The sequence below is a fragment of the Diabrotica virgifera genome, chromosome 9, assembly GCF_917563875.1.
Source record: "Diabrotica virgifera virgifera chromosome 9, PGI_DIABVI_V3a".
In the NCBI taxonomy this organism is placed as follows: Eukaryota; Metazoa; Arthropoda; class Insecta; order Coleoptera; family Chrysomelidae; genus Diabrotica; species Diabrotica virgifera.
This window is the reverse complement of record NC_065451.1, coordinates 9007651-9032603: the sequence shown is the minus strand read 5'-3', so window position 1 is coordinate 9032603 and position 24953 is coordinate 9007651. Positions and strand designations below refer to the sequence as shown.

Genomic DNA, 24953 nt, shown 5'->3' with positions numbered 1-24953 from the left:
AAATTGCAGTCTGATCATAACTTAGTTTAGAATTAGCTTTAGACGCTAGTATTTGCTTACTGACATTTGTACAAAGTTTAGGCTTTAGAAGCTTTGTGTTACATGGTAATTTATCGCGCAACACACGTGACATTAGCATTTGGGAAGGTGAATAATTCATACCCGTGATAGGTGTGTTACGATAAGCGAGTAAAGCCAAGTTTACATCTTCATTATTTTCAGCACATTTCTTCATCAGTCTCTTGGCTATACCCACTCCCTTTTCCGCTAACCCATTGGATTTAGGATACATTGGACTTGATGTTATTATATTTATCCCCCACTCCTTAGCAAATACCTTAAGCCTATAACTACTAAATGGCATATTGTCAGATATCATAACAGATGGTATTCCGAACAGTGAAAAAATTTCTTTTAAAACACTAATTACACTTTCTGAAGTTTTGTTTCGTAATTTCTTTATTTCTAGCCATCTGCTATAATAATCTACTAGGACTAAATAGTCTTTATTGCCAAATTGAAATAAATCAACCCCTACTTTATTGAAGAGCAGGTCTGGGACTTGATGGGGTATTAAAGGTTCCTTTGAATTTGATATGTTAAATTTTTCACAAATGGAACAACTTTGTACGACCGTAACAATATCATTACTCATGCCCGGCCAATATAGTACAGATCGTGCTCTATTTTTAGATTTGTTAATGCCATAATGGCCAGTGTGTATGATGTCTAGCATTTCCCTTCTTAAGCTTTTTGGGACTATTACTTTTAAACCTAAATAAAGAATACCATGTTGGACCGTAATGTTATCTCTTAGTTTATATAGGTTTTTAAGTTCATGACTCTCTATATTTGTATTATTTTTAGGAAAACCAACACTGCACCAGTCTAGAAATGTTTTAAGATTTTTGTCCTTGGCTGTTTCTAACTTTATTTGAGCTAAGCGATTATCACTAATGTGTGAGTCAACACTCATACAGTGGACTACTTCTAACAAGGTTTTATCTTCACAAGCTGTGTTTTTTAAAAAATTTCTTGAGAGAAAATCTGCCATAAACATTTTTGGCCCCGGAACATATTCAAAAGTCAAGTCATATTTTAATAATTTTAATAGCATTCTTTGCAACCTAGAACTTACCTTATTTATGTCCTTTTTTGCAATCGAAATTAGGGGCTTGTGATCAGTTTGTATAGTTACTTTATAACCATAAATGAATTGATTGTATTTTTCAACACCAGAACAAACTGCATACAACTCCTTTTCAATAGGAGCCCATCTTACCTGAGCATCTGTAAGACTTTTAGAATAAAAAGATACTGGTTGCCCCTCTTGTAAGAGGCAAGCGCCCACCCCTTCTTTAGAACTGTCCGTTTGTAAAATTATGGGCTGGTCCTTGTTAAATATTTTTAAAGTAGGCGCTTTACTTAATTTATTTTTTAATTCTAGAAAAGCTTTGTCTTGCTTGTTACCCCAATTCCACATATTTTCTTTTTTAATAAGCTCTCGAAGAGGAGCTGTACTTTCAGTAAAATGTGGTATGAATTTGCTTAAATAATTGCACATTCCCAGAAAAGATTGCAAAGTTTTTACATTTTTGGGTGTTTCTAATTTTAATATACTTTCTACATGATCAGGATCACATTTAATCCCAAATTCAGAAATTATGACTCCTAAAAATTTTACTTGGTTTACCCTGTATTGCAATTTATTTTTATTAAATTTAACATTATGCTTTTTAGCTCTATCAATGACATTTTTAAAAATTATATCATGTTCCTGTATACTATTTGCTGCAATTATTAGGTCATCAAAATAAATTTCAATCCCATTTATGTCCCCAAAAATATTAAAGTTCAAATTCTGCATTACCTCAGGAGCTGATGACAACCCGAAAGGCATTCGTAAATATCTGTAAACACCATGAGGTGTACTAAAGCAACACATTTTACTGCTATCTTCATCTAACACTACTTGAAGAAACCCATCCTTCATGTCCAGGACTGAAAAGTATTTTTTTCCTGCCAATCTACTAAAAATTTCCTCCGCAGAGGGTATTAAACACCTCTCCCTTATGATGCCCTGATTTAGATACTGTGGATCAAGGCATAACCTTAAACTACCATTAGGTTTCTCCACAATAACTAAATTATGGCACCACTCAATAGGTCCCTGCACTTTTTGTATAATGCTCTCCTTTTCTAATTTGTCAAGAGCCTTTTTTAATTTAGGTTTTATAGACTCAGGAATTCTTCTCTGAGGCTTAACTACTGGCTCTGTTCCTTCTTTTAACTTTATACTATAGCTACCTATGTTACCTAGTCCCTCAAATACTACTTTATCTTTAGCAAAAAGGTTTTCTAGCTTTTCTTTGCTTGTGAATATGGTATCTACCCTTTTTATCAAGTTTAAACTAACACAATCCCTTAGGCCCAAAATAGGTATAGTGTTGTTTTGTTGAACTATAATGAATTTAATTTCTGTTTTCTTATCTTTAACATTACAGTCCAAAACTGCTGTCCCAAGAGGTCTTATTTTGTTGCCATCATACACTACTAGAACAGTATCAGTATCTACTAAAGTGGTTTTACTTTCATCAATTTTTAAAAAATATTTATGTGGCAAAATAGAAACCTCACTGCCGGTATCTAGCTTAAAAGGTATGTCAACATCATGCACACTTACCCTCTCTATCCAGCATTTATCTTCATGTTTTTCTACAGAATCTACGTCTATACAGTCAATTTGTAAGTAGTCAGACTTATAAGTAAGACCAATATATATATATAAGTAAGACCAGACTTACTAAGTAGTAAGACCAATAATCTTTCCTCGTTGTAAGTTTTATAACCCCACATGAGACATATTTTTGTTTTTGGACGCAAAAGTTAATTTACTTATTTTCGTTCAACTTGCAACTCAAGCTATACCGTACCTGGCTGCATCCGATTGTCTTATATATTTGTTTATTTTCAATAAAAACCTTTAATCTTCGCAACAATAACAAGTTTTTTCAAAAGAAATATATATTACTTTGAAATACATGGTGATTCCATATAAGTTTGGGTGTGTGTATGTATAATGTTCCTTGGATAATTTTCTCAAAAATTTTTCCTATTACTGGGAGAAGAATAATATTGGACGGCAATTTTGAGAACGTTTTGGTTAGGATTAGGTTTAGGAATAATTATTACAATACCCGTCTTTCATGGATCGGGAACATGGTTTTTGATATTTTTATTAATTATTTATAATAAATAATTCTACTTTTTCCTCAGTGAACTCAGTAGTCCTGTCGCCAGTGGGGGTACAACGGCCTCCTTAATTCAGATGGACTTACCCAAGTTTTTTTTATATATTTTGACCCGTAGAATACGAATTTTTTGGGTAACAGTTGATCCGGATGTCGATAAGATTGTTATAGACAAAGAACTTTAGGAATTACACAACAGCGATTTCTCGCAAAACAAAATCTATTTTTGTATTTTTTAGGTCATTTTAAGCAACAAATATTCCTACAAGTTTTTTCGTAGAATGCATAGTTTTCGAGATAACCGCGGTTGAACTTTCAAAAAATCGAAAAATTGCAATATTTGAACCCGAATAACTTTTGATTAAAAAATAAAGTAGCAATTCTGCTTACCGCATTTGAAAGTTTAAGTCAAATTATACCGGTTTTGATTATTTGCATTGCTAAAAATTAATTTTTTTATTGTTAAACTAATCTATAAACACATAGTGTTTCCCGTGCCTAATACATGCGTTTTAACGCATGCTACGTAGAAATTGCCTCGCTTGCACTTGTAGCTACTCTACCTACTCGTTCGATTTTAAATGGGAAATCATTGAAAACATCACTCACATACTAGGTGTTTATATCTTTGTTTAACAATAAAATAATAAATTTTTAGCAATGCAAATAATCAAAACCGATATAATTTGACTTAAACTTTCAAATGCGGTAAGCAGAATTGCTACTTTATTTTTTAATCAAAAGTTATTCGGGTTCAAAAATTATAATTTTTCGATTTTTTGAAAGTTCAACCGCGGTTTTCTCGAAAACTATGCATTCTACGAAAAAACTTGTAGGAATATTTTTTGCTTAAAATGACCCAAAAAATACAAAAAGATGTTTTGTTTTGCGAGAAATCGCTGTTATGTAATTCCTCAAGTTCTTTGTCTATAACAATCTTATCGACATCCGAATCAACTGTTACCCAAAAAATTCGTATTCTGCGGGTCAAAATATATAAAAAAAACTTGGGTAAGTCCATCTGAATTAAGGAGGCCGTTGTACCCCCCCTGGCGACAGGACTACAGTGCTTATGGTGCTCTCTGAACGAACAGAAATACTAAGACGGCTTTTGTATCGTTTTACAACGAAATGATTATTTATTTTTATATTGAGAATTTAACGAATGAACAAAAATTTACATTTATATATTTGTCAAATGGATATTTATTATCTTTAATTAACTAAATAAGAACTAAACACTTACACTATCGCCTGGATCACAGTATCTTGGTCCTCTTTCTTCAACCCTTTAAAACCAGGCAGCTTATCTCCAGATTCGAAGTATCCTAGGTCAGCTCTAACTTGAGCAAAACAAGTAACGTGATGCCAGAGATCTTGTCCTCCATATTTTTTACCTACGTCTCTTTCATAATCTTTTTTGGAGATACGGACCTTTAATATATAAAATATATTGACAAAATGTTGAAAACTTGTTTTTAATTAGGGGAGTGCATATAGATTTTCACTTCGGAAAAAATCAAACAAGATAGAACTTTTTGTAATTTCATTAAGAAATGTTTAATAAACAACATATCAAAAAGTTCTACTCGAGAAATGGGTGCTTCATTTTTTATTAAACAAATGAACTACGAAATTAGATGTTTTTTTAAATAACTACAAAAATATAAATTTTAGAAAAAAACTGACTTGACCATTGAAAAATTCAGAAAATTTTACAAAAAAACCTTATATAAAGAATTTTCTACATTTAAATTTGTATCTTCTATAATTTTTTATTTATAACGCTAAAGTCACCCTTTTCACACACATTGGCGCACTGTAAACTAGCGTACGGCGAAGTGCACGGTTGAGTTATTTTAATGTAATTCTTTAACCAATGAATCAAATGAAATTTTACAAAGTGGACATGAAAGAAGAATAATTAAGCTATCTTATGCTTATAATAAAAAGAAATAAAAATTATGGGCATAAGTACGGTGACGGTGTGGGCGGAAAGTGAGTCTTATATGAATTTTTTTTAAATGATTTAAAAATGTGTAACTAATACAATTTTTCTTATAAAACTCTCAATTTTGCACAACTAACCTTTAAAGCAACTTACTAAATGATGTTCCATTCAAAAAAATCTCAAAAATTTAATTCACATGATATAACGTCTCAAAAAATGTAATTTTTGAAATCTTCGTAGTTTTATAGAATTACCACCACTTTAAAACGATATTACTCAAGTTTGAACAGATCTATTATAGTTTTATAAATGCTTTTTTAAATCTTGGATGTAGTCTTTAAAATTCTCTAAATTATTTTTTGCACGATTGATCATTTTTGACTGTTTACCGTGACAGATTTTATGTCAGTAGGTGACATTTACTAGCAACTCGACGGTAAGTAATCCAACTCGACGGTAAGTACTCCAACTCGACGGTAAGTAATTCACTTACCGTCGAGTTAAAAAATCTCTTAATTTTAATTTGTTTTTTGAAAGAATAAAGAAAACTAACGAATTATTTATTAATATTGAAACTTATGGTACAATTTGTTAAATTATTTAATGAAATCCCACTTGTTTGGGCTGTGGTTTCACTTCTAACAGAAACTCCTGCAGAATCGCATACATTAGTAGTATTACTAGTATTGCTCAATATTTTTTTGGCAAAATCTATTTTATTTTGAAGAGAATCTTCTACATAGCTTTCTGCTACTGTCGATGAACGAAATATGCCAATAGAGTCTTTTCTTCGATTCTTAAATTCTTGCCTTCGCACCATTTTTTAAAACTTTGGTAGGTATTTTGATAACGGATTTTGGATTTTTCGGGAATAATTGCGGAACACCCTTCTTCCCAAGCCCGTTCAATTTCTTCAAATTCACTTTCGCTCATATTTTAATCTATAATAATCAAAATTGTACTTAAAATTATTGACAACTAAATAAAAACTCAATTCTCCATTATTGTTATGCACCCTAGTTACAACCTAACAACCAAAGTATCTATCTTGATAAAATGAATGAAACTAGTCAATATGACGAAAATGTTTAATTTTATAATTTACAATGGTATCAATCGTGCAAAAAACGTTATAAGCATGTCGAACGTTAAGGGTAACCGATCTCAGTGGTAGGGGAGCAAAGTATGCTAAATGTGCAGTCACTCGAGCGCTTTGGGGACCTATTGGGTTGTGATTATTAGGTCCTAAAACCAAAAAAAGTTAAGTAAAATTTTCCATTGTAGCGGGCGCTTGCCATTTTTTAATTTAATTTTCCATTTCCATTAATCGTTTTTTCCGATTATAGCGCCATCTATCCATAATTCGAAAAAATGTTTCGAATAAAAGTTGCTTATTTTTATGCAGAGAATCCAAATCTGCAATAAAAAATGGGGGCTCTTATTTAAGATTTTAAAGTAACCCCCACCCCACCTCCCTGGGGGGTCGCGTTTGGTACCGTTCGATATATTTTTCAAAAATATTAAATAAGTGTATTTTGCAGTTTTTCGATCTGATGTTTATTTTACTAAATATCGCGGGATTTGTATTTAAAATTTTAAATTTACCCCCCACCCCTCTCTGTGAGGGGTCATGTTTGGTATCTTTCGATAGATTTTTGAAAAATATTGAACGTGTAGTTTTTAGTTTTTCGATCTGACGTTCATTTCCCGAAATATTCGCTTTTTTCTTGTGAAACTTTGTGACTCACCAATTTCCTTACGCCCCGCTCAAATCGTCAGATTTTTTAAATATACACTGTTTTGCATGTACTTAACTTCCCTTATCTTAATCTGACAATTTGAAGTATTTTTAAGGATAGATTTTTTTTTTCGGGCCCCCCTTAACGAACTCCCCTGCGTTAAGAGCCAATATATGGTAGAGGTACATCTGCAAGGTACCAGATTTCTCCCCATATGATAATCTGACGCGCTCGAGTAACTGCAAAAATCCCCGCTTGGGCTCCCCTACCACAGACAATAATTGGAGTCGTCGTCCGCTCCTCCTCCAAACAATTGTCTTCGAACGGTATAAAACCCTTACCGTTCTCCATACTTAATATACTATTACTTTAGAAATGAAATAAACTATTTCTTTTTGAGAAAATTAAGAAAGATAACAAAAATGTAATACAAAAACCGAAAATTACCAGCTAAAAAAATGTTTATACAAAGTGGTCAAAACTTTTTTCTGTAAAACTTACCTAAAATACATTTAATAATAAGCTTCAACAATAATAAAATGTTCAGCAAAAAAATTTGTTTTAGCTCTTATACAGTATGTCTGCGTAACTTGGAACCTATTGATAACTTTTTTATTATCAGTTTTACGAAAAAAAGTTATTCTTTATAAGATACTCTGCATCGTATATAATCTAGGATGCAATCATCAAATATCAAATTTAATTAATTTTATACGAGGTATGTCCAAAAATATGACTTTCACTCAAGAGTAAAGTACCTTTACATTTCACAATATCGAAAATTGTTATTAAGAAAAGTTGTTTAGAATTAAAAAAAATTGTTTTAGTGTTCAATTACATCCTTCTAATTAAAATATTGTGAATAATAAAGGCACTTAACTCTTAAGAAAATTCATATTTTTTACATACCTTGTATTAAATTAAAAAAGTTTGATATCTGATGGTTGTATCTTAGATTTTAGACCAGGAAGAGCATTTTATGAAGAATAACTTTTTTTCGTAAAAGTGATAATATAATAGTTATCATAATTGTAATAAAATGATGATGAATATCAGTAATTTGACAAAAAATTGAAAAAAATTTTTTGGATTAGAAAGATGTAATTGTATATTTTTGTACTTAACATAGTTTTTAATTTCAAACAATTTTTCATAATAGCATTTTTCGATATTCTGAAATATAAAGGTACTTTATTCTTTAACGAAATTCATATTTTTGACATAACTCGTATAAAATTGATAAAATTTGATATCTGATGGTTGAGTTTTAGATTTTTGACTATCCAGAGTATTTTATAAAAAATAACTTTTTTTCGTAAGATTGATAATAAAAAAGTTTTCCATGTGGTTCCTAGCTACGCAGACATACTGTATAAGAACTTCTGTATAAGAATTTTCAAACTGCAATGTCATATTCGGATTCAGCATAATCAAAAACAAAATAGACACATATTTGATCAAAGTAAAATGATGAATTTAACGATATTTTTAAAATTATTTATACAAAAAAAATTGTTATTGTTTAAACAATTAATAAACAACTAGCGGCCAAATCTGCGAGTAGAACTTTTTACTTTAACATGTATATGTATAAACTAACAAAAAAATTTTTAGAAAAATATTAGCTTGTTTGAATTTTTCCGAAACAATGCATATTTTTGTTCTAATTGCACTCCCCTAAATGTAAAAACTTGAAAAATAATATATAAAAGTGATTTGTACCAAAAGTATGCATAACTTTATACACAACTTAATGGAAAATTGGTAATTACTTCAGTGTTCTCTTGCTCGAAATATTTATGAGATATTTAGAAGAAGTCACTATTGTATTTGTACTCTATCTGTGCTATCTTTGACTGTACTCCAGACGTTTCGCATTCCGAACAAATGAGTCAAGTCATAAGATACATTGATTTCTCTAGTGGTCAGGCTCAAATCGTGGAAAGTTTTGTTGATTTTATTGTTAGCCACAAGAAAACTGGTAACAAAATTGAAAGGAGATGGATTGGACGTAAATAATTGTCGTGGCCAAGACTTCGATAACGGATCGAACATGGCAGGAATTTACAACAGCGTACAAGCTCACATTGACAACATCAATGACAGCTAGATTTGTGCCATGTCCCGCACACAGCTTGAATTTGGTTGGTGTTCATGCAGCAGAAGTATCCTCAATGATGATCACTTTTTTGGTATTGTATAGAGCAGGGGTCACCAATTAGCGGACCGCGGTCCGCATCCGGACCGTGAGCTAGTTTTGTGCGGACCGTCATTAAATTCAGAATATAGCGTTTGGCAATTTTGAAAATTTTTGGTCATGAAATAAATTGTATATTATGTTTAACTCAACTTATGTGTGCGAAGCCGCTTTATCAAGAATGAACTTTATTATAAAAATCGGTATACATCTCAGCTAACAGATGAATATTTCAACTCCCCAATGAGAATCAGTTGAACCAAACTCACTCCAAACCTCAGACAGGTTGTACATAATGGTAGGGGAGCAAAGTATGCTAAATGTGCAGTCACTCGAGCGTTATGGGGACATATTGGGTTGTGAAGAGTAGGTCCTAAAACCAAAAAAAGTTAAGTAAAGTTTTCCATTTTAGTGGGCGCTTGCCATTTTTTAATTTAATTTTCCATTTCCAACAATCGTTTTTTCCGATTATAACGCCATCTATTCATAATTCGAAAAAATGTTTCGAATAAAAGTTACTTATTTTTACGTAAGGAATCCAAATCTGGAATAAAAAATGGGGGCTCCTATTTAAGATTTTAAAGTAACCCCCCACCCCACCTCCGTGGGGGGTCGTGTTTGATGCCATTCGATAGATTTTTCAAAAATATTGAATAAGTGTATTTTACAGCTTTTCGATCTGATGTTCATTTCACGAAATATCGCGGGATTCGTATTTAAAATATTAAATTTACCCCCACCCCTCTCAGTGGGAAGTCGTGTTTGATATCATTCGATAGATTTTTAAAAAATATTGAGCACATATTTTTTAGTTTTTCGATCTGTCATTCATTTCGCGAAATATTCGCTTTTTTCTTGTGAAAATTTGTGACTCCCCCATTTCCTTACGCCCCGCTCAAATCGTCAGATTTTTGAAATATACACTCTTTTGCATGTACTTAACTTACCTTATCTTAATCTGACAATTTCGAGTTTTTTTAAGGATAGATTTTATTTTTCGGGCCCCCCTTAACGAACTCCCCTGCGTTAAGAGCCAATATATGGTAGAGGTACATCTGCAAGGTACCAGATTTCTCCCCATATGATAATCTGACGCGCTCGAGTAACTGCAGAAATCCCCGCTTGGGCTCCCCTACCATAATAAAAAATGTCATTTTTCTCACTGATAATTTAATTTTGTCACGAGTTTTCCTTTTATTGTTATATTTATTATAATCAATAATTTTGAATTTAAGTAAACTGTAATATAAAATAGTCATGTGCGTTTTTTTTATTCATTTTCTCTCTACTATAAGTAGATTTATGTTATAGTTTTCAGATTTAATAAGTTTGCAACAATGAAACTAATGTAGAAAAGATAACAAATTATTTACCATTTCGTAGTAAGTATGATTATTTATTTTAAATTTCTGTTTTAATAACTGGATTTCAAGAAAGCTAATAACTATGTATAAAACTGAAGATGTCTAAAAACTTGAGAAAGACGTTATTAACATCCGAATTATAAATTCTTAACTTTTCAAATATTCTTAATAACAATTTACAATACTTGTGTGTTACTGATAATAGCATCAAAACAATACACAATGAATACAGTGGCCAAAAAACAATCGGATATTATTAGGTTTCCTTTCCACATTACTCCATGTTGTAAGGCCGCTTCCAAATGACAAATTTTCTGATTCGTTTTTTTTTTGTGGATTCCTGTTCAAAAATGTCACCTTAAACAAATCAGAAGGGCCCTGGATGCCGCGCAAAACAATCTTTTTATACAAATTCAAAATTACCTTTTAGCCCCCAAAATTGTATTTAAAAAAACTCTCCTGTCATTTTTTTCAAAAGTTGATAGTTCTCGAGTTGTAAGCGATTTAAAATCTGAATAATGTGAAAGTACCTACGCATTTTTGAGGTTTGAAAACTCCTATGTAAATTATTAGTTTTCAGGTTGCCAAGTGCCTAAATTGAAGTTTACAAGTTCAATTTCAAGATTCTAACGAGTAATGGGGGATTACTTCAATATAGACCGTTGTTTTTTAATTGTTAATTATGCGAGTCTACTCTACTTTTACGCCGCCGCACATCGCAATTTATGGTGCGTCTCTGTCGCACTTATTATACATATTATACTTACTTATGCGAAAAATGCCCAACAAATACTTCACATTTATTAAAATTTTATAATTTATTATTAATATATATTTTTTTAAAACAAAATCAATGGGAAAGTCCCCGTAGCTGGCTGTATACCATAGTTAAAAAACCATACAGAAGTAAAAACTTCTTTTGTATATTGGTATAAAAAGTTTTATTAAAAAACATAAAATTCCTCCAAAAGGATTTGGTTGGTCTGTGTCCATTGAACTGGCAAGAACCACAAGTTCTTAACGAGCAGGGAACCATGTTGCCCTTTGAGCACTCCTAGCACATTTCATCTTGTAACATCGACTTGGAGTCGCTACAAATATCATTTAAGTATTATGTAAACCATTAATATCGATGTAACCTTTTTCAAAAAGTTGCTAGTTTCTTTTACGAAGCAGAACGCACTGAGGATGATCTGATTCAAATTGAAAACGTTCTGCAAATCCTTTTGGAGGACTTTTATGTTTTTTAATAAAACTTTTTATACCAATATACAAAAGAAGTTTTTACTTCTGTATGGTTTTTTATATATTTTTTTATTTATTCAATTAATTATTGCCAATGTGCTAATTAAATACGCCAATAAAAACGAAGGGTCGAAATTAAAATAAAACCCGATAACTCATCAGAATCTTGAAATTGAATGTTTAAACTTCAATTTAGGTACTTGAAAACCGCAAAAATAATAATGTACACACGAATATGCAAGCTTCGAAAATGCTTATTTTCGCATTTGTCAGATTATAAATCGCTTACAATTTGAAATCTATCAAGTTTTGAGAAAAATGACACAAAATTTTTTTTGTTTTCGATGACCCAAAAATGCTAAAAACATATTTTTGGGAGCAAAAAAGGTGATGTATTGGATTTATTCAAAAACCGTTAAAAACAATTTCTGCCTAAAACTTTCGCACTGCACCCTTCTGATTTGTCTACCGAATTGGAACAACTAGGCAGGTAGTCTTAACTCCGGACCGCGTAAGTGTCATAGGTTTTCGAAACGGACTCACTGGAAATATAATTGGTGACCCCTGGTATAGAGTATATTCTGTTTTGCCAGTGGTTCAACGATACGATGGGAATGTTTTAACAAGTATTTGGGTAGCACTCTGAAGATACACAGTTACACACGATGGTCTTCAAAAAGACAGGCCATCACTTCTATTGAGAAAAACATTATGGGATTATACACTGCTCTAAAGGAGATGACCAACAATCATGAATGGAATAATGAAACTGTTTTTGGGGCTTCAAGCATAATCAAAAACATTGATTTTAAGTTTATCTGCCTGCTCTATTTGTGGTCTGAAATATTAATATCAATTGATTGTACAAACAAGTCATTACAAGCTAAAGACACGCCTCTTGACATTGTACCAAAACTGTTGAATGGCCTGTCCAAGAAGATTAAGAAACGGCGTGATGATGGTGTGGATGATATAATTTCCAAACCTGTATCAACATGTGATGAAATTGGCATTGAGAGTTCATTTCCAAATAAGCGAACTAAGAGAGGTAAAGCCTCATCATCAGAAATGGCCACGGATGAGACCTGCCTCATACCTCAAAGACAAGAATTCCAACGAGAATGTTTTTTGGTTTATGACAAATTAATAAACGAAATGAGTAAAAGATCAGAGGCCCACACAAAAGTTTCAAATGATTTTGGATTCTTATCAGGGTCATCACTGCAAAAAACAACAGACTCTGATTCGGAAAACTGTGCAAAAGATTCTGGCCTCAAATATAGCAGAGACGTGGACGCTGTTGAAATAGTAAGAGAAATTGGAAGTTTCAAATTGAATATGAACGAGCTGTTTGAACAGTTGGGCTCGGCATCCCACTTAGAAATGCAGGCAATTCATAAGTATCAGCTAAGAGAAGCTTACCCAAATATTGAAATTGCTTACAGAATTTACCTTACAATGTCCGTTAGCGTGGCATCGTGTGAAAGGACATTTAGTAAACTTAAACTTATTAAGAACTATTTACGGTCGAGAACTGGCCAAACACACATGAGCAATCTGGCAATCTTATCAATTGTATACGAAACAGCTTCAAAACGTAACTTTGACGATGTCATAAATTAATTCGCATTAGTATAGTATAGTTGATCCAAAAGATGGCATAACCCAGACATCCAAAGTGAAAGTTATCCTTCAACACCAAATTGTTCTATACGGTCCACACAATGTCCAGAAAAAAGTCATACCATTTTGAGCGTCGGGTTTGGGGGAGAGATGGGGGAGAAATCGGTAAATTCGTAGTTTTTTAAGTTTTTCGCCAATATTTCTAAAACTATGCGGTTTAGCATGAACCACCCTCTATACAAAATTGTTCTACATTAAATTTGAAATAAAAAAGGCCCTATGCATAATCTTTCTAAAATGAATGGTTCCAAAGTTACGGAGGTAGTATTGTATAACTGGTCCAAAAAAAGGCCTAACCCAAACATCCAAAGTAAAAGTTTTCCTCCAACACCAAAATGTTCTATATGGTCCACATATTGTTCAGTAAAAAGTTACACCATTTTGAGCGTCCGGTTTGGGAGGGAGATGACAGAGAAGCCGGTAAATTAGTAGTTTCTTTACGTTTTTCGTAAATATTTCTAAAACTATGCTTTTGCGTAAACAATGTTATATACAGAAATGTTCTACATAAAACTTAAAACAAAAAATGTTCTATATATAATTGTTATAAAATCAAACGAGGTCTTCGATACTTTTTATATTTTTTGGGCAATATTTATGATATAACTATACCAAAAACCCAGATATCCAAAGTGAAAGTTATCCTCCAACACCAAATTGTTCTATATGGTCCACATAATGTTCAGAAAAAAGTCACACCATTTTGAGCGCCGGGTTTGGGGGGGAGAGGGGGGAGAAATTGGTAAATATAAAAAGTATCGAATACCTCCACTTTTCACCCTCCGTAACTCTGGAACCGTTGATTTTATAACAATTATGTATAGAGCCTTTCTTGTTTTAAATTTTATGTAGAACATTTTTCTATAGAACATTCCTTACGCTAAAGCATAGTTTTAGAAATATTGACGAAAAACGTAAAAAAACTACTAATTTACAGAATTCTCCCCCATCTCCCCCCCAAACCGGACGCTCAAAATGGTGTAACTTTTTACTGAACAATATGTGGACCATATAGAACAATTTGGTGTTGAAGGAAAACTTTTACTTTGGATGTTTGGGTTAGGCCTTTTTTTGGACCAATTATACTATACTACTTCCGTAACTTTGGAACCGTTCATTTTAGAAGGGTTATGCATAGGGCCTTTTTTATTTCAAATTTCTTGTAGAACAATTTTGTGTAGAAGGTTGTTCATGCTAAACCGCTTAGTTTTAGAAATATTGACGAAAAACGTAAAAAACTACGAATTTGCAGATTTCTCCCCCCCTCTCCCCCCAAACCCGACGCTCAAAATGGTGTGACTTTTCTCTGAACATTATGTGGACCATATAGAACAATTTGGTGTTGGAGGATAACTTTCACTTTGGATGTCTGGGTTTGGGTCTAACTATACCATACTACATCTATTAAAGCACGCAAAGTGAAATTTTAACAATAATAAAAGATACCAGGTTAATTCAACAAAATTAAATTGACTAAAAATTAATATTCACATATTGTGAATCACAATATTACATGTAAAGTAGTAGTTAGTAAAATAATTTTATAAGTAAGTAAAATAAATAGTGTTCAAAAATACCTCCTTTATTGTTATTGGTTTTTTGAATCCAGGCCTAATACATTTTAAAGTATGTAGTAGTTGTAGTCATTCGTAAATTGTGGTTGCAATTAATGGGAGTCTCGTTTTTTGTGGGAGGGGGGGGGGGGCGGGAGCATTGAATTTCGTTAAGGGCGCAGGAATGGCAAGATACGTCCCTGCTTACCTCATTCTCTAAAATCTCCTGGTCACATTCTCCACAAGCAGCCGTTCCGGACTTAGAATACTCAATTCTGAAATCTTCTAGAGCTTCTTTCTTCAATTTAGCATCGATTTTATCTTGAGCCCGTTTTTTCCCTTTTTTGTCTGGGACTATAGTAACACTTGACAGTTCTACTCTTTCCTTTATCTTGTCTTGGTCTTCAACTCTCAAAGATTCGTAGTGTTCAATGTCATCGACAGTCTTTGGTCTGTGTTTTTGGAAAAAGCATTCGAAGTGGAACCATTCGGGATGTTTTCCATCGAAATTTGTAGACTATAATAATATATTTATTTATTTATTAACGGGATGTCCCCATTTTTACAAAAATTTAACAAAAATAGAATATCCTAACCATGACAAAGATACTACAAACTAAATAGAATGAATAAAAATGAATAACCATTTTCATCTCACTGCAATACGAAGCCAAAGCCGTCTTATATTTCAGTTCGTTTAGAGAGCGCAACGAGAACCCTTACCGAACGGTTTCAAAACTCGTTAGTTTTTCATCAGAGAATGCGTATGTTGCTATCTCTAAACTAAACTGAAATAATCCAGATGACTCTTAGCCTCGTATTTCAACTAACGGAATGGTCTATGTGTCACAGCGACATCTGTTAGATAGTCAAAGTTTTCAACTTAATGAAATATAAAATAATGTTGTTCTGAAGCTATTTTCTTGTGGCATTTTTGCTATTCACTAGTTTTGATGGGAAATAAGCCATAATTTTACTAAAAAATGATTTTATTTAAAAAAATTAATAAAATCATTTGTTTTAGTAAACTTGTGTGGCTTATTTCCCATCAAAACTAGTTAATTATAAAATAATATTAAATCAAGAACTTTATTGGGGCCATTTTCTGGTTAAACGATTAATTTTATTTGATATGCTAATTGGGGTGTGATTTGACCGATTTTTCTTACCAAAAAATAAAAGAGACCAAAGGGAGCGTTCAAGTATTACGTAACGCAATTTTTGAAGATTTTTGACCCCCCCTCCCCCCACGTAACGCACCGTAACGTTTTTATGTACCCCCCCTCCCCCTACCTAAACGTTACGTAACACCCAAGTCACCATTTGAACCTAAATGGAAAACTATGTTGCGAAAAGTACCGGAATTATTATTTTAATCGCATTTGAGGTAATAATAAAAACTTACAATCATCATCCAGCCTCAAAAGTCTACTGCTGAACATAGGCCTCCTCCCCTCATTTCCAACCACGTCTATCCTGCGCCGCTCTCATCCAGTTTTTATTTAACTTTCTTACGTCGTCTGTCCATCTTGTAGGCGGTCAACCGGCGCTTCTCTTGTCTTCTCTTGGCCTCCATTCCAATAACCTTTTTGTCCATCGCCCATGTGTCATTCTCGCTATGTGTCCTGCCCATCTCCACTTCAAGTTAGCTATCCTTTTGATGGCGTCAGTCACCTTTGTTCTTCTCCTGATTTCTTCGTTTCTGATTTTGTCTCGCAGAGTTATTCCTAACATTGACCGCTCCATTCTTCTCTGCGTTACTCTTAGTTTGGTAGCCGAGGCTTTAGGTAAGGTAAGTGTTTCTGATCCGTACGTCAAGACTGGGAGGACGCACTGATCAAATACCTTTCTCTTTAGGCATATGAGCAACTCACTCTTAAAAGTTTCTCTCAGTTTTCCAAATGCTGCCCACCCAAGAACGATTCTTCTTTTTAGTTCATGTGTCTGGTTATCCCTGCCAATCGTAATTTCATGTCCCATGACATGAAATATGTCCAAAACTTAGAATAATAATCTTTTATTACTAATTTTACATTTACATTTACATTTTCCCTGCTTGGCCCCATCCCTACATACATTTCAGGCTTTATCTTTTATTGTTCTTCGCATGCATTCTTCTATTTGATCTTCTTTAATAAAAACTTAAAATAAAATAACATATTTATTATTTCAATATTTTATTTTGCTTAGTAAAAATTTTTGTATAACAAATATACGATGTTGCCAGTAGTTTCGGAAAAATATTGAAAAAATGTGTAAAACTTTTTGTTCTTCAACGTCCTGTATCGTGAAAACGCATGCCGTTACAAAAATTTTATACTAAGCAAACCCCAATTATTTTTCAGTTTTTCACATATCTTAGAGATCGTGTTACCTTTTTCTGAAACATTCTGTATATATAAAAAGGCACTTATGGAATAAAATTATTTCTGTCCATGTTTTAATCAATTTTAAAAAACGCTGAGACCCGTAGATTTTCATATATAAAAACATAAATTTAAATGTACAGGGTGATTCATGCAAGACTACCATAGTCCATAAGCTTTATTTTTTAACACCCTGTATATTTTTGTATGTTTAAAAGCTGCTTAACAATCTGAATTGATGGTCTTTATGAATAATACAGGGTGATCATTTAAAATTATAATGTATGGAAACCACTTATGGAATAAAATTGTTTTTGTCATTATTTTAGAAAATTATAAAAACGCTAGGATACGTCAACTTTTAAATTCAACTATGGACTATTTAAACATAAATTTGAATATACAGGGTGATTCACTCAAGTCTAGCATAGTCCATTATCTTTAATTTTAATTAAACACCATGTATATTTTTGTTATTAGAAGCTGCTTAACAACCTCATCTCAAAAATGTGTATTATGTAGGGTCTATTATGAATAATGCAAGGTGAAATTTTGAAATTCACTTGAAATTTTGAAATCACACTTTAAATAAGGGTACTATTTTTTTAAATATCTATCAATTTTCTAAACTAAGTATCAATATAGTGGGTTTTGTATTTAATGCTTTTTATTTAAAGACATTTTTAAATAATTTGAAAATTTGCGTATTTAAAACATTAATGAATACCTACTGCAGAAAACGATTTAAGAAAACATACAAGATTTATGAACATGTAGTTCCCTTCTGCAACCTCTTAAATAACATCTGTATCTTTTAATCTTTTGTTGTGGAGACAGGTCCATCTAATTGTTGGAAACAGATGTTACTGTGCTTCATCTGTGTTACAAATTTAAGATTTTTTCACTTGAATAGGTACTATTAATTATTGTCCTGTTGTCGGAACATGACCGGAGCGTGAGGGTGCAACATAATACAATTCAGGGGTCTATGTAAAGCATAAAAGAAATTCCGTAGTTTTTTTTCATTTAAGTTAAAAAAGAATCCACAAGGAAAAAGTTTTCCTGTAGTTGGCTGTATGCCATGTAATACAAAAAATAGTAAATCCTTTATAAAAGGTATATATTTACCTTAAAATAGATACCTTTTATAAAGGATTTACTAATTTTTAAAAAAATAATGTTACGTAACGCGCTGTTTGAACCCCCCTCCCCCATGTAACGCGCCGTAACGTTTTACAAGACCCCCCTCCCCCCCTCCCCCCCAAACTGCATTACGTAATACTTGAACGCTCCCAAAATTATTTTCAGCGTAACTTGCTTTCGATGTTAGATACTTTTTAAAATACGAAAATAAAGTTTTTTTATCATTTAAAAAAAGCTGTAATGAGTTTTTCCCGAAAAGTATTTCATTTTGTGATTATTTCACATTGAAATATTTGATTTGGAATTGGACGAACAAGAACCTACTTTTCATTAGCTACAACTCTGCTTATACTAGGTCTACAGACTTCATATGTACATATATTGTTACGCTCTATATTTTCTCTCTGATATGAGATTGATCAGCTTTTTATTAATTCGATTAATTAATTAATTATTTTAATTACTACTCATGCAAACAAAAATTTAATAAAACTTTCCAAATAAAATTTATTCTCAGGGCTAATTGATTTTAATGTATTACCTTTAGTTTGTGGCTTCTAGTATTTCTCGTTGCTCACTTCATGCAGGACAAAACAAGGAAAATAAATGTACTCAAATTCATATAAATTCTATAAGTAATATTTATTTATATACTATACCATAAATATACGATTCAAAATGTATGCTAAAACTCAATTTTGTTGTAAAAAATTTCTTATCTAATCACATTATTCTTTAATTCTACTATCTCCTTTTTTAACAAATTTTCATTTAAAAGATTCGGTAGACTGTTCCTTATTATTATAAAAAAAAACAAACTTTAATTTTCACCTTCTAAATAATATTTCATATTCTATGAATTTATGAATGAATGAATTATGCTGTAAAACTGCTAAATTAAAACAAATATGGTATGTAATATAAAACAACTCTCTCCTTTTCACACATAATCTGACTAACCTTTTTTATCTTCTACTCTTCTTATCATGGATTGTGTTGTCCTCGGTTTCCCCACACGTGGTCCTTCGGATGCTGCGAGGGCCCTTCTCTTCCAACTGCTTCACCAGCAAACAGCACTTGCTCGAAATCTTTCCTCAATTTAGTGTCTGACTCGATAAAAACAATATCAATCTTTATCATTCCAAGATTTTATTCTCAGCTCGATATCTTGTGCAAAATTGATAAAAAACCGGCTACTCGTTCCAGACAGAAACTGGAATCTATTCGGACACTAGGAGATTTTACTTCTCGACTCGATCACGATTTCGTCTCAACAGAAATCCGCTTACACGGCCACCAACTTAACCAGTTCCCACAAAATCATTACTTTCCGAACTGGACTGTACTCTTCAGATCTTAATTACACAGTAAATCTTTTTCCTACATCCATCTGAGACTCAAACACTCTATTCCCCTCCATCAGTCTCCTCGCCAATCACAAGCATTCTCTCTACACATTACATCCCCACTTCCCTTTTTTAAAAACAAATAGTGTTGTATACAAATTTCCCGTCTTGTCAAATTCCAGGAGATACCAAAATTAATTTTTTTCTTACATGCTAGAAAAACCCTATATTCTAAAACTAAACAATTTTGTTTACCGACTTTACCTTCGAGGAAGCTTTTAAAAACGTTCTATTGTTCACGTCAACCACAAATACATCCAGTTTCTAAAACCGATCGTAATTTAGTTCTATTGTTCTTGAATTGTTAAGTCCGTTTACTTGAAACTATTTCCTATTTTGAAAAAAAAAAACGTCAACCATCACCAAAATATGTTTATTCCTTTGGGTCGTCATAATCAGATCACTCAACATATCTATTACTACAATTTCCAATTTTCCACGGGATATAATATTTTTTGTGATATTTTCATTCTTGAAATTCCTACTTTTGTATCTTTGACAAGTTTCACATTTTTGCGTAATCTCCTTGGCAATGCAGTAGTCCTGACGGCAGATATTCTCGAAAAACCAGCAACTTTCCTGCTGCCGATATGTCCGTTGTCCTCATACAATTTTATGATTTTCTCTGCCAATATTTGGGTAACCAAATAAAGTTCTTTCCCGTCTATTCTCTTGAAAAATAGGTCATTTTCCCTCTTTGCTCTTCTTTTTTCTCTTTCGTCCAGGTCTTCTTGATTTGTTCGTATCTCATTTAAAGAAAATATACACCTTCCTCTTGTGTTAAGATGTTTAATCCCACATGTAACGTAATTGCTTCCTTTTTACCTATGTCTTCGACATTTTTATGTTATTCTTCTTTCATTTATTTACCTGTGTCTTCGACATTTTTATTATATCTTCTTCCTTTTTACCTTTTACGACAATGACCAAGTACAAGAAGTAGAGCAGGAACTAGCCTTACCAATTAATCAACGAGAGCGTCTAACTCTAATTACACCGAAGGAGATCAAAGATGAAATTAATCATTTGAATGAAAAGAAGACACCAGGTACTGATCTCATAACAGCAACAATGCTAAAACAACTTCCTAAAAAAGGTATAATGAAGTTATTGTACATATTAAATGCAATCTTAAGACTTAGATATTGGCCTATATCACTAAAAATTGCCCAAGTAATTATGATACCGAAACCTGGTAAAGCTTTAACGGATTTTTCATTATACCGCCCAATAAGTCTACTGCCAATAATGTCAAAACTTCTTGAAAAGCTGTTACTTAAAAGAATTATGAGCGACCTAGAATTCCAAAACTGGATCCCAGAACACCAATTTGGATTCCGGCAAGGTCATTCTACAGTGCAACAATGCCATCGCATATCAAATGTAATTAATAAAGCTTTGGACAATAAACAGTATTGCACAGGAGCCTTTCTGGACATCAGCCAAGCATTTGATAAGGTAAAATCAAAAAATCCCTACCCAACAAATACTTTGACTTATTAAAATCATATCTAAATCACAGAGAATTTGAAACTAAAGTGGAGGATGAACTATCAAACCGTAACAAAATTCAATCAGGAGTCCCACAAGGTAGTATATTGGGTCCACTTCTTTATGTACTGTACACATTCGATTTACCAACCTCTCCACAAACCACCATTGGAACTTTCGCTGATGACACAGCAATATTTGCAACTGAAGAGGATCCAAGAGCTGCAGTATTAAAACTTCAAGAACACCTAGACCAAATTGGACAGTGGTTAAAGAAATGGAAGATAAAAGCGAATGAAACTAAGTCAACACATATAACTTTCACACTAAGGAAAGACCAATGCCCAAATATTAGCCTTAATCAAGTCAACATACCACAACAGAATATCGTCAAATACCTGGGGCTTCATCTTGATTCTAAATTAAACTGGAAACAACACATTTTAAAGAAGAAGAAACAAATTGAGTTGAGAGTGAAAGAAATTAATTGGCTTATAGGTAGAAAATCTCGACTCTTAATTGAGAACAAACTGCTGATTTACAAAACAGTCATCAAACCTATATGGACGTATGGTATAGAACTATGGAGTTGTGCCAGCAAATCAAACACAAAAATTATCCAAAGAACTCAATCAAAAATTCTACGCACCATCGCAAATGCCCCTTGGTACATTTCCAACCAAACCCTTCATACAGACCTAAACATCCCGTTAGTCAGCACAGTAATTCAAGAAAGAGCCAACAGACACCACGAGAAATTGGAAGGCCACCCCAACCAATTAATATTACCATTACTGCAGCCACGAAACAACAGAAGATTGCGAAGATTATGGCCCATAGATCTTCGCTGAAACTGAAGTTAAACCGCTGGGTGATGTACCACATAACGCCATTTTAGTGTACAATACTACATTGATATAAGTTATTGTACTTGTTATCAAATTAACTCATAGAATATGTAATTCTGATTGTTAATAAATGCTTACAAAAAAAAACCTGTGTCTTCATCTCGTGTGAGAGCGTCGGCTATGATGTTATCTTTTCCTTTGATGTATCGGAACTCAAAATCGTATTCCTTTAATAACAGGATGCCTCTATGTATTCGGTTATTCACTAATCGATTCTTCATGATGTGGACCAATGCTGCATGATCCGTCTCGATTGTGAATTTCGCGCCCAACAGATAGAACCTTAATTTGTTCACACAAAATAGTACGCTGGCAAACTCTAATTCTGTCACGCTATATTTTCGTTCATGTGTTTTTGTCACCCGAGAAATAAAACATATTGGTACTTCTTGTTCGTTAATACATTATTCTGGATCCATCTACATAAATAATTAAGGCGCGAAATATGATAGAAAAGTATTTTTATCGCTTCTAAATATAGAAGTGATAACATGGCGTTTCTCTCTAGTATATAATCTTGAGAACAAAATGATAATATACTATAATCAATGCTAATACATTGATTTATAACAACATAATATGATTCCCACAACTACAAGAAAATAAAGCAAAATTTGTACCTACCTGGACTATAACAGCCAGACGCAAAGTATCTAGTTCTATCCGGGAACAACAGTCTCTGCATATGGCACGACCACTTTTGGCATATTCTGCCAGATACGGTAGATCAGTTTTGCTCATTTTTGAATTAGAAAAATGAGTTTTATAATGTTCAATTTGGCTACAAAAAAAAACAAAACAGATAAACAAACACTGATAGTAACGAGCACCGACTTCTATAGTTGTATGACTATGACTCGACTGCTCCGTTCCCAGCACCCACCTTATCTGTGGTTAGTGGTCATATCTGTGAACATGTGAACCACATATTTCTGTTATCTGATATGCAACAAATTAATTATAGTCTGGGCTGATTATCGGAGAATAGGCTATTTTTGGGAAAAGTTATTTACCAGCAATTTTATTGCTGGAATCGAATTATAAGATCCTATATATTAATAATATAGGTATGCAAAGTCCGCAGATAGTGTGCTACTTTTTTTATAAACAAAATGGCGCACGAAAATCGTGTTTTTTTTTCAATTATTGCTCTATAACTCCGAAGATTTTAACTTTACAACAAAAACACCCAAACAAAAATTCACCGTGATTAAATTCTGCATAGAGACGCGTTTTTTCCGATCTGCTTCGACGAAAATTTTCCTCGGAAAATGCGGGTTTTCCCAACAAAACCTTTAATTTTCAAATAAAGTTTTAGATAAGTAATTATCTACCAATAATTAAATAATTTGGTGACTTAAAAGCCTTTTTGGTTTAGATTATAGTTCCAGAAGCTGATGAAAATTAAACGAATATTTTAGCAACAATTCAATTGTAAATTAATAATTTACGGTCGCAATAATAACCAAAATAATTATGATACACTGATCAAGCTTTGAAATCTTATAAAGATGAGATGCCTATTTAATATTTTGTCGACAAAATATGAATTTTTTATTTTTTTGCATAATCTTTAAATGTTTAAAAAAATAGTTATAAACAAATTAACGTTTCTCAGAAAGTTTTTATTATATTATAATTAAAAAAAATAGCTTAAATGGGCATTTTAAATATCTTTAAAATGAATGCTTTAAAACTTTTTTGCAACCATTTGTAAAAAAGTTATGAAACAGCAAAATAATCATACGATTACTACTGTGTTTATACTTTTTTTTAATTCTTTCAAAGTGTAGAAGTGAGTTTAAAGTATAAGCTAATTATTTACAAAAAAATATCGATTATCAGTTTAATAGTTATATTTTAATTAAAGATTATAAATATATTTTTTTGTAATTTACACGCGCGAAAGTAGAGTAACACAGTACTGTAGCTAACATTTTCACTCGGAGCGACGACCGGCCGCGTGATGTACACTTTTAATAAATAATGCATGCTGCGTGTCAGTCGCTTCGAGTGAACATTTTAGCTCCGACTCTGTATCAGGCCTACGTTTGCGCTAAAAATTACAAAAAAAGTGTTTTTAATCTTTGATTAAAATATAACCATTGCAGTAATTTTTGACATTCTTTGTGAGTAACTAGGTTGTACCATAGACTCACTTTTAAGCTTTGAAACAATTAAAACTAATTATAAACAACGGAGATTTCGTATATTTACTTTGCTGTTTCATAACTTTTTTGCAAATGATTGGAAAATTTTTTTAAAGCATTCATTTTCAAGACCTATGAAATACGCATTTTAAGTATTTTTTTAAATTAGAATATAATGAACAATTTCTGAGAAATGTTAATTTGTTTATAACAATTTTTTTTTAAACATTTAAAGATTATGCAAAAAAATGAAAAATTTATATTTTGCCGACAAAATATTAAATAGGCTTCACACCTTAATAATCTTTTTAAGTTTGATCAATGTCTCATGATTATTTTGGTTGTTATTGCGACTGTAAATTGTTAATTAACAATTGAATTGTTGCTAAAATATTCGTTTCATTTTCACCGGCTTCTGAACTTATAATCTATAACAAGAAAGCTTTTATTTCACCAAGCTATATAATTATTGATAAATAATTACTGGCCCAAAAAATTTATTTGAA

At 32.3% G+C, this 24953-nt stretch overlaps 1 protein-coding gene across 2 annotated transcripts in view; it reads right to left on the bottom strand.

The window, feature by feature from the left end:
* LOC114332241 (poly [ADP-ribose] polymerase) overlaps positions 1 to 23183 on the bottom strand; it is a 99105-nt gene extending 75922 nt beyond the window's left edge. Inside the window, exons 1-3 of one of the 2 annotated variants that reach the window (XM_028281998.2) lie at positions 22922 to 23183; positions 15192 to 15500; positions 4498 to 4685 (exon numbers count right to left, since the gene is read on the bottom strand). In XM_028281998.2, coding sequence (XP_028137799.2) covers positions 4498 to 4685; positions 15192 to 15500; positions 22922 to 23038 — 614 coding nt within the window. In that variant the 5' untranslated portion in view covers positions 23039 to 23183. The remainder of the gene's footprint in view (positions 1 to 4497; positions 4686 to 15191; positions 15501 to 22921) is intronic. The other variant, XM_028281999.2, reaches the window with a different exon arrangement.
* Between the last annotated feature and the right edge of the window lie 1770 nt (positions 23184 to 24953).